The sequence below is a fragment of the Sorex araneus genome, chromosome 5 (genome assembly GCF_027595985.1).
Source record: "Sorex araneus isolate mSorAra2 chromosome 5, mSorAra2.pri, whole genome shotgun sequence".
In the NCBI taxonomy this organism is placed as follows: domain Eukaryota; kingdom Metazoa; phylum Chordata; class Mammalia; order Eulipotyphla; family Soricidae; genus Sorex; species Sorex araneus.
Window position 1 is genome coordinate 145,406,254 of NC_073306.1, and position 10,849 is coordinate 145,417,102.

Genomic DNA, 10,849 nt, shown 5'->3' on the forward strand with positions numbered 1-10,849 from the left:
TGAGATCATCAAGGTGTTTATTCTGCCGTGGAGGACCCAGGCCCGCTGCTAGCCCCCAGGTACTGGACAGGAGCCTTCAGGGAAGGAGCTCAGTTCTCTGCGTCCTGCAGACCGGGCAGCTGCGGGACAGACGCACTCACCAGACTCTGGCTCCGCAGGAGCGGGGGCACGCGGGCGGGCAGCAATAAATAGGAGGGGAACGAGGTGCAGTGGGGGTCTCTGTAAAGTGCTGTGGGGCGCAGGGTGCCAGTGTAGCTTCACTCGGAGGAGGGCACTATGGGGACATGCCGTCTCAGGAGCGCGAGGGTCTCAGGGTGGGGGGTACCACCCTGGACACAAGTCACCTGGGCCTGTGCACACATGCATGCACATGCACACGGACACTCGGGTCACACACTGGGTCGCACACACTCGGGAGTCACACACACACACTCAGGGTCTCACACTCGGGGTCACACACACTCAGGGTCACACACTCGGGTCGCACACTCGGGGTCCCACACACTCAGGGTCACACACTCGGGTCACACACACACTCGGGTTGCACACTCTCGGGGCCGCGGGCTCAGGCGGCTGACAGGAAGGGGAAGAAGAAGAAGTCGAAGGCGAACTTGAGGGCCCCGTGCACGACACTGCGCCAGTCGCGCTCCAGCTTGACGTGCCGGCGTGCGGGCGCCAGCTGGGCCATGCAGTTGAGGCAGCGCAGGGCGCGTAGCTCGAACACGGGCCACTTGCTGCCCAGGCGGCCCTCCAGCACGGTGCTGAACTCCAGCAGGCTGCTGTGCCGCAGGTGCAGGAGCGCCTCCCGGAACTCGGCGCCCGCGCGCAGCACGATGTCCTTGGTCACGTCGTCCTCCTCGGGGCCGCGGCCGTCCGCCCCGCCGCCCAGCGGCATGCCCACCGTCAGCTCGAACTTGTAGCGGTCGAAGCGCTTGATGTGGCAGGGGTGCTTGGCCAGCTGGCGCAGGCGGCACAGCTCGGCGGGCGCGGAGGCGGCGGGCCCGGGCTCGCAGGCCGGGTAGGGCTCGCCGTAGAGGCAGCGCAGCCAGTCGCCCAGCGCGTGCGGCAGCATGTTGACGGCCGCCTCGGCGCTGTTCTCGATCTCCGTCACGCGCACGTACTTGAAGCGGCCGGTCCAGGTGACGCGGTGGCCCTCCAGGTGGCTGCAGAGGATCTGAGTGCGGGCCATGTTGGTCTCCTTCCAGGCGCGCGGCCCGCACAGGGCGCTGTACTGCGGCCAGGTCAGCGTGGAGTTGTACACCTTCATGCCCTCCGAGCGGTACACGTAGAACCAGCAGAAGAGCACGATGGCCGTGAGCCACACCAGGATCAGCTTGACCACGGAGCTGCGCGACAGGGACCGCAGCACGCCCAGCACGGACACGTGGGCCCTGGTCCACCCACGGCAGAGCAGGGGCAGGCTGCAGGCCGCCAGCGTGACGGCGATCTTGGTCAGCTCCAGTGTGAGGAACCAGCGTGCCAGCTGCACCACGCCCATGAGCGCCAGGCCGGCCACCAGCACGGGCAGGGCGAAGAGGAAGAGCACGTAGCCGACGGAGGCGCGGACCAGGCCCAGGGCGGTGGCCTGCAGCAGCAGGACCACGGCGAGCTCGCACCACATGAAGCACACCAGGTAGGGCACCAGGTAGCAGTAGGTGCCCTTGAAGCCGCGCAGCTGGGCCATGCGGAAGAAGAGGTAGAGCAGGTAGGCGTAGAGCGCGCAGGGCAGGCTGGCGTGCAGCACCACCGCCTCGCCCAGCGGCAGCGTGAAGAAGCTCTGGCCCAGGGGCTTGAGCCACGGCCAGTCCCCGGGCAGGCTGGGCAGCAGCGACAGCAGGCCGGCGGCCACCTCGGCCAGCAGCGCCCGGCGCGTGTAGGGCTCGGCGGAGGCGCTGAGGCTCACGTAGCTGGTGACGGTGAAGAAGACGGAGAGGGCGGCCAGCTCGGAGCAGGGGATCCAGTCCTTGCTGGCCACCGGGAAGGAGAAGATGACGAAGAAGACGGAGAGCAGGAAGTGCAGGTGCGGCTCCAGGTGGTTCCAGCTGAAGTTGCCCTCGGCCTGCTCCACGTCCAGCCGCGGCTCGAAGCGCAGCAGCAGCCCCGTGAGCGTGCGGAAGCTCTCCCAGGCCTTGCTGTCCTGGAAGACCTTGAGCGTGCAGATGACCATGGACACGAAGGACAGGTAGAAGACCACCAGGGGCACGGCGAAGGCGAAGAAGTCGATGGTCAGGTTGCTGATGATGAAGAAGAAGATGAGGGCGTTGATGTGGTGTGTGGGCACGATGGTGGACAGCCAGTGCATGCCGGCCCGCGAGGCCACGTCGATCAGGTACTCCTTGACCTCCATGATGGCGTGCAGCGGGTACTTCACCACCTGGGGGCAGCACCAGGGACCTCAGCCCAGCTCTGCGGCTCTCGGCCCTGCACCCGGCGCCCTCTGCTGCCCTCCCGCTCTGCCATGACAACTCCCCCTCCTCTGGGGCCTTGGGGTGCAGACTTGTGGTTTTCCTGTGAGACCCCAGGACCTGGGCACCCCTGAAGGTGCCGTGGGCTGGCGGGTGATGGTTCAGACTCCTCGGGACCCCCCGCCCACCCACCAAGGGTGCGAGGACCCTCCTCAGGGCCCTCGGGGGCCGGGGCAGCTGGGGGGTGAGCAGAGGTCCAGGGCGGGCTCACAGCAGACGCCTGCGGGCGCACGCGCCCCCACAGGGCCGCCGGGCAGATACTCCCGCAGGCTGGAGCCCCACCTTGAGGTGCAGCGGCAGCTCCTCGGGGCCCTTCCCCGCCAGCTCGTCGTCCTCGTCCTCGTCCTGCAGGCAGAGGTCGGCGGGCAGGATGCCGCGGGCGTACTTCTTGGTGAGTTCCACGAAGTCGTCCAGCGCCATGTGGCTCTTAGCTGCACAGGGAAGGGCGCGTGGGCACCCAGACCACGCACCGTGCCCCAGTGAGCCCGGCCCGTGTGGCTCACTGCCCCCCGCAGCCGGGCATGCCCACCCCCACCCACAGCCCTCCAGCAAGCCCTGCGGGACCGAGGGCCTGAGGTCTCCAGTGTGACAGGAGCAGAGCCACCAGACAGCAGGCGAGAGAGGAGCAGGGGAACGCAGGGACAGGACCCTTCCCCACAGGTGGGGGGCAGGGGTAGGGCCGGCCTGAGGCCGTGGTACTCACACTCGCTGCTCACTAGGCGCTCCAGCACCCGCCTCTGCTTCTGCAGGGACTTGGGGACGGGGCCTGGCTGCTGCCCTCCGTCTACGGGGACAGAGTAGGACAGGTGTCTGTCCCTTCATTCCCCCCAGCCCATTCAGGACCATCTCCTGGGTGCTCAGAGCCTGGAGACAGCAGGGCCACCTGCCTGGGCAGCCAGATGGGGGGGCAGCAAGCCCCCAAAGAGATGCACATGGGCTCTGGGCCTGCAGGGGGACCCCGGGGAACCACCGCCCCTGCTGGCTGACCCCGGGGTACTCCCCCCTTGGCTGACCCCGGGGTGTTCCCCCCTTGGCTGGCCCTGGGGCGTCCTCCCTCTTGGCTGACCCAGGGGCGTCCCCCCCTCTTGGCTGACCCCGGGGCGTCCCCCCCCCCCGACTCTGGGCTGTCCTACCCTGCTCATTGACCTGGCCCACGTTCTCCAGCAGCTCCGACACGGCCACCTCCTTCTTCTTCTTGGGGTTCAGCTTCCAGTACATGACCAGGGCGGCCTTGCGCACGGCGCGCTCCAGGTCTGTCTCCGAGGACAGCTGCCTCACCTCGGCCTCGTTCTCGGAGGTGATGCCTGCAGGACGGGTGTCAGGCGGGCCCTGCCCTCCCCGCCCTCCTCCTGGTCCCGAGTCCCCAGGCACGCAGGCAGGACGGGTCTGTCCTCCCCCACACGCAGCCCACACGGCACATCTACACCTCGTCCTTCCCCTGCGAGCACAGAGCGTGAGCAGAGGGCGCGGGACGGCTGGTGGGGGAGGACAGTGTGAGACGGCACGGGGGCAGCGCGGGGCGCCAGGGGTCCTGCGGAAGCAGCTCTCCCAGTACGAGCCGGCTCAGACGCAGCCTGGGCCCAAGGCCAGGGAGAGACCCCACACGGGCCGGAGACCGTCTGGATGCCAGGGGGTCTCTGCGCCCCGCACGGCAGCCCCCAGCCCTGGGCCCTCACCCTGGGAGCCAGTGCCCAGCTCCCAGAACAGGTGCCAGGGCACCGAGAGAAGCCTCCCGCACGCCCCGCCCCGCCCCGCCCCCCAGGACTCCCCACCCCGTGTCCAGAGTGTCCAGGCAGGTCCCACGGCCTCCCAGCCCGTCCTGTCCTACCCGCAGCACCCAGGAGGCCACTGCAGCCCTGACCCCACCCCTCAGTCCCCAGCCCCCCACTTCTGCCTGTGCCCCACCCCCTGCCCCAACCTCCTCACCTCTCCTGTCCCAGGAAGTGCCCATCCCCCCTCCCAGGAAGTGCCCATCCCCCCTCACCTCTCTGGTCCCAGGAAGGGCCCGTCCCCCCTCACCTCTCCAGTCCCAGGAAGGGCCCGTCCCCCCTCACCTCTCCTGTCAGCCAGGCAGCGGCGCAGCAGCTTGACGGCCTCGCGCCGGCCCTGCTTGGCGGCCCGCAGCAGCCAGTCCACTGCCGAGCAGCTGTTGAGCTCCTCGTCTGCCTCGGCCGCCAGCTGCAGGTATCGCTTCCCCACCTGCAGGCCACACCCCCGCTCACTGGAGCTCTGGAACCTTCTCCAACCCCTGCAGCCCCGGATGTGGTGAGCGCGAGGGGTGGGGGTCACCCAGGAGCTGCGGGTGGCGGGAAGGAGCGGGCGCGGGGCCTGCTGGCTGCCACCCCAGGGTCCTCACCTCTGTCTGGGCCTTGGGGTCCCCGGCCTTGGCCTTCTCCAGGATTTCCTCAAACGGAGGCTCCGCCTCTCCCTGGGGCCCTTCACCTGGGAAGCAAACGGAGCCTCAGAAACTCCTGTCCGGGGAGGGGGCAGAGGGCGCCTCGAGAAGCATCTAGAAGCTCCCGCCTGCAGCACACCTGGGGGTCCGGAGGCTGCACTCGAGAAAGACAGGGGCGCAGTCTGAAAGCCCGGACCCCCCCCAATGCAGAGCCGGGCACACGCGTGGCAGAGCATCGGGCCCGCAGCAACCGGCTCACTGGGCAGCATCCTGGCCACCGGGCTCAGGGTCCAGCTGCCTCCCGTCCGGAGTCTCCCCGAGCTGGACTGCGCCCGCCAGTCAGCCCAGGGACCCCTCTGCAGCCTCCTCTCCGCACTTTAGAACTGTCCATGGGGGGCAGGACCGGCCCTGTCACCCCCCCCAGCCAAGTGCAGACTCGACCCCAGAGCAGGGGCAGGCACAGGAGGCTCAACCCCAGGGTCGCTGCCTGGTCTGAGTTCCCGGGCCCCTCTGCGGCTGCGTCCGGAAGAGCCGGGGACAGCGGGAGTCCCGGCAGCAGCCTCCGGGCCAGCCCCAGCCACGGCCCAGACAGTTCGGAACCACGCCCAGCCCTGCAGCACCAGCTGCCTCCCTCTCCCTCCCCCCTCACTCTCCCTTTCTCCCTCCTCTCCCTCCATCCCTCTGTCCCTGTCTCCCCCCACCCCCCAGCCCCTTCTCCTCAGGGCTGAGTCTCGGGGCTCTGCACACACCATCCAGGTGCGTGATTAATGCCCCAGTTCCTCAGAGCCCGGCGTGTCAGTGAGGTGCCCCTACTTAGAGGGTCCCCCAAAGCCCGCATGCCCACACACACCCACACCCACCTACCTACCTACACACCAGTCTACCTGACATTCTTACATGCGCCCACCTGCACACCTGCATAGCCACATGCCTACACAAATAGCTTCATGTCTACATGTCAACACACACAACCGCACCCCGGCTCCCGCACCCCCCACACAGCCGCACCCCGCACGCCCACACACACAGCCGCACCCCACACGCCCACACGCAGCCGCACCCCACACGCCCACACACGCAGCTCTATCCCGCACCCCCACACACAGCCGCACCCCGCACACCCATATGCAGCTGCACCCCACACGCCCACACACACCCGCACCCTGCATGCCCACACACAGCTCTACCCCGCATGCCCACACACACAGCCGCACCCCGCACGCCCACACACAGCTCTATCCTACACGCCCACATATAGCCGCACCCCGCACGCCCACACACAAAGCTCTATCCTGCACCCCCACATTTGCACCCCTCACATGCGCACATCTCCATGCATGAGCTTGGCCCTCCCCGTGCCAGGAGGACCCCCAAGAAGGACGGACACAGCATTTTCACCATCAGGGCTCTGCGTCTCCCTAGCCATGCCGAGCTCAGGGATGGGCCCTGGGAAGAGGGTGGGCAGCGCTGCCAGAGCCCTAGAGTCAGGCCGGAGGGGCCTGTGGGTGGGAGACTCAGAGCCCTCTCAGACCCCAGGCCCAGGCAGCCACCGGCCCCACCTCCCCCAGCTGTGACAGGTACACACCCTGGGACAGGCACCGCTCCCCTCTCAGACCCGTTACTCTGCACCCCTCCCCTCTCCAGGCCCCGGTACTCTGCACCCCTCCCCTCTCCAGACCCCGGTAGTCTTCACACCTCTCCTGTGTCTGGGCAAGTCTCCTGCTCCTCCTCCCATGCTGTGTGAGGGTGTGCTGAGCGAGAAGTGTGAGTGTGATGCCGAGTATGTGAGCTGAGTGTGTGTGTGCTAAGTGTGTACACTGAGTGTATGTTGTGTAACAACTGTGTGAGCCGTGAGCTGAGTGTGTGCTCAGTGTGCGGGCCGAGTGTGTGAGCTGAGTATGTGTGCCAAGTGTATACACCGAGTGTGTGGGCCGAGTGTGTGAGCTGAGTATGTGTGCCAAGTGTATACACTGAGTGTGTGTGTTGTATACCAATTGTGTGAGCCAAGTGTGAGTGTGAGCTGAGTGTGTGGGTCAAGTGTGAGCTGAGTGCGTGTGCACCTTGCATGCTGAGGCCCACCCTGCCCAGGCTCCCCAGGCCCAGCGGGGCAACCCCCCTCCCGAGATCAGTCCCCAGGGGGCAGAGGCCAAGGGGACCCGGGTGCAAGGCGGGTTCTCACCTGCTCCTCCCGCCCGTCCCTGGCTCCTGGCGCGGGGCGCCCGGGGCACAGCTGCGGCAGGTGGGTCTCCCGAGCTGGGTCCAGGTCCGGGCTGGGTTGCGGAGGTGGGTGGTACCCCCGTCTTCTCGTCCTCCATGGAGGTTGTGGCGTTGAGCCGCGCGCGGGCCTGGGGCGGCGGCGGCGGCGGGGGCGGCTGCAGGGCCGAGGGGCTGGGGGTGCGGGCACTGGAGTCCATCCTGCGAGGGCGACATGGCGCTGAGCCCGCCAGGCCGGGCAGGAGGGGAGCGGCCAGCCCCTCTCACGGAGGATGCGACCGAGCCCCGATTCCTGGCAAAGGGCCTCCCAGCAAACACCCTGGGGGTCCCGGGCCCCCCACAGGGCTTCAGGGCACGAAAGCCCCCGAGAGCGGCCGGACCGTGCGCGTGGGGGGAGCCTCGCAGATTCCCACCAGCCCCCCAGCTCGAGGCCCCGCCGACCCCGGGGTGGAAGTGAGGGTCCCGAGCCGCAGAGCAGGGGGACGTGGGGGACAGTCGCCCCCGCCAGGTCAGGCAGGCCGTGTCAGCCCCGCGCCCCCAGCTCCGAGCAGAGCCCTGCTGGAGGGCCCTGATTTCCATCTGGACATTCCTCTCGCGCCCTTCCTGGCCAGCACCGCCCCGGGTGCAGACCGAGGCCGGCCGGCCGGCGCGGGCACTTCCGCACAGGACCGGCCGGGCACTCGGGCAAGGCCCACACCAGCTGCGGGGCGCGCGGCTGTCCAGAGCTGGACAGGGGCCCCACCCTCCCCGTCTCTCACAGGAAGGGGGCCCTGGACAGCAGTCAGGCATGCAGACCCCTGCGCTGGGTCCCGAAGGAGACCCCCCACGCCCTCACCCCCAGCCGTGCTGCCCCCTTCCCGGCAGGGCAGGCCAAGGGCTCGGCCTCTCTCTCGCCATCCCCCTCGGCCCCTTGTGTCCTGTGTCCCCTCTGTGAGGCCTCACTGGGCAGCAGACAGCCCTGTTCACGATGTCACCCCCGGACGCACCCTCCAGGGTGACCACGCCCACCCGCTGCAGCAGCTACTAGGCCTCCGTCTTGCCACGCCCCCCGGGCAGGCACTCTGGGGGCCAGGGCGAGTCCACTGCAAACCTCTCATGGACCGGCTAGCGCTGCCCAAACTCGGCCGACAGAGATGCACTACGGCCTCCGGGCTCATGGAAGATTGGCTGGCCACTGTGCTGACCCCCGGGGAAGCCCTGGATCTGGCCCTCTCTCCTCTGGCCACTGTGCTGACCCCCAGAGCCCTCTCTCCTTGGACTCGTCCCTCCTGGGACACAGGGCCCAGGGGACAGGGCTGCTGAGTCTCCTTCACTGGACACAGCGCGGAGCACAGGGCAGCTGGCTGCTGACCCCGCATGTGACCGTGAGCAAGGCCGGGGGCGGCAGACTGCAGCCCCCCAGGACACCCCACCCTCCCCAGGAGCCACTGGCCCGGGGACCCAGCCCCGTGCCGCGGAGCGCCCGCATTCTTTCCACGTGAGCATCGGGCATATTTTTATCTCGTGGAAACACAGGAGACGGCGGCCAGCAGCCAGTGGAGGGGCACCCCTGGGACGGGCGTGGGGGTGAGCCCCACCCACGGGGGACGCGCCCCAGCCCTCTCGGAGGGAGAGCAGGGCGGGAGAACTGGCTTCATCGCACCGCTCACGGTCTGCGGAAGACGGTGCAGGCTTTGGTACTAAAATAAAACGCTCCTCGAACACCCACCTGCGGCTCCGCTCCAAGGCGGGGGCCGAGTCTGCCCAGCCCCAGACCAAGGGCGCAGCGGGGCTGGGCCTGAGTCCCCCACAGCGCCCTGTGGGGGCTGGGGGTGCAACGGTCACGCGGGTCCAGGGCCGCTCCAAGTGCCAAGGTGCTGGTGCCCTCCAAGGAACTGAGCCCCATCACCCCAGACCCCTTAGAATGAGCCCCATTACCCCGGGCCTGGGACCGAGTCCCATCACCCTGGGCCCCTGGGGACCGAGTCCCATCACCCTGGGCCTCTCGGGACCGAGTCCCATCACCCCAAGCCCCACAAGACCAAGCCCCATCACCCCGAGCCCTATCACCCCCGGCCCCGCGGGGCCGAGTTCCATCACCCCGGGCCCCAGGGGACCGAGTCCCATCACTTCGGACCCCGAGGGACGGAGCCCCATCACCCCGGGCCCCCCGGGACCGAGCCCCATCAACCCGGGCGCCGCGGGACTGAGCCCCATCACCCCGGACCTAGCGGGACCGAGTCCCATCACCCCGGGCCCCGCGAGACCGAGTCCCATCACTTCGGACCCCACGGGACAGAGCTCCATCACCCCGGCCCCAGGGGACGGCCGAGCCCCATCACCCGGGCCCCGCGGGACTGAGCCCCATCACCCCGAGCCCCATCACCCCGGACCCCCCGGGACTGAGCCCCGGGTCCCGCAGGACCGAGCCCCAGCACTCAGGGCCCCGCGGGACTGAGTCCCATCGCTCAGGACCCCGCGGGCCCGGGCAGGGTCGCCGTGGGCCTCGCGGAACGGCCGGGCGCGAACTTCGGGAGAATTACGGGGCTGCGGGCCCGGCCGCCCGTTCGGAACGTAAGAAACCGGGCCCCGGGCCGGCCCCAAGTACTCACGGGAGGGCGGGGAGCCGCGCGCGGCGGGAGAGCGGCCGCACTGACCCAGCGGGCCCGAGCGGGCCGGGGGCGGGGGCGGGACCGCGGGCCGCGCTCCACTCGCCACGCGGCTCAGGGGACGCGCCGCCGGCTCGCCACGTTGAGTGGTTGTAGCGTCTGCCAGTCACAGAGCACTTCCGCCAATCACGGCGCGCCTCGCCTGACTGCTAGAGGCGCTGGGGCGGGTGAGACACGCCCACAGCGAAAGTTTCCGAGCGGACTCGGCCGGGCCCGCGGGGTTCTGGGCTGGCCCCGCCCGGCCCCGCCCCTGTCTGGCCACGCCCCCGGCGGGCCCAAAGGTATCAGGTGTCTGCGCCCCGCGCTGCGGCCCCTGACCTCTTGGACCCCGGAACCCACCTGGGCCTCCTTTCACCCAGCGCCCTGGCCCCAGAGGCGGCATCCCCAGATATCATCTATGCTCTTGCAATATCAACCATCAGGTCGAGCGAGTTCTGTTGCCCGGCGCTCACACGGGGAAACTTTCCATTTCACCGCTTGAGCTTGGGTTCACAAACAAGGAAATCAAGGCTTGGGACAGCTGGGCAAACGTCTCATGCAGGATGGGAGGCCCTGGGACAGAGAGCCAGAGATGACACAGACAGACAGACTGAGAGGGAGGGAGAAAGAGAGAGGGAGAGAGAGTAAAGTTAAGACTCAGACATAGTACATACTTTGCATGAAATTACTCAGACCCTGTACTATCACAAGCCCAGAAAGTTTCTACATAGGAAGAATAAAAATACTACTCTGATACTATCCCTGTTGGGGGGGGGAGTGAGGGTTTCGGTACTTAGTGAAGAGCTTCTGGGGTAAGGCAATGGCTCAGAGCACCGGAGTAAGGGCTTTTCATGCAAGAACCCAGCTTGGATCCTGGGAAAGGTTCAGTCGTGCTGCTTCCAGAATAACCTCTGAGCACTACGGCAGTAGTCCCCACAAGAAAACATGAACTGGGCGCGCGGAGTTTCAGCCGAGGTGCATTGTGGGACTGCCCTCCCAGGCGAGGTGCTGGGGGCAGAAGTTTGGGTCACGAAAGACCCTTTCCTGTCTGAAGCTTGTGGTGCCAAAATGATTTCTTAAGGCTGTTTCCAATTTATCCCTGGGGCCACACCGTGGGGACCTACATTTTTTAAAACCCTTTCCCAATG

The 10,849-nt window shown here is 67.9% G+C and overlaps 1 protein-coding gene across 1 annotated transcript; it reads right to left on the reverse strand.

The window, feature by feature from the left end:
• Positions 1 to 9,753, reverse strand: WFS1 (wolframin ER transmembrane glycoprotein). The gene is made up of 8 exons (XM_055138364.1): positions 9,666 to 9,753; positions 7,040 to 7,275; positions 4,822 to 4,907; positions 4,520 to 4,664; positions 3,599 to 3,769; positions 3,169 to 3,249; positions 2,748 to 2,896; positions 1 to 2,374 (listed from the first exon to the last, which is right to left on the reverse strand). The coding sequence occupies exons 2-8, from the start codon at positions 7,272 to 7,274 to the stop codon at positions 566 to 568; spliced, it is 2,676 nt and encodes an 891-aa protein (XP_054994339.1). The 5' UTR covers position 7,275; positions 9,666 to 9,753; the 3' UTR covers positions 1 to 565.
• Positions 9,754 to 10,849: the final 1,096 nt, after the last annotated feature.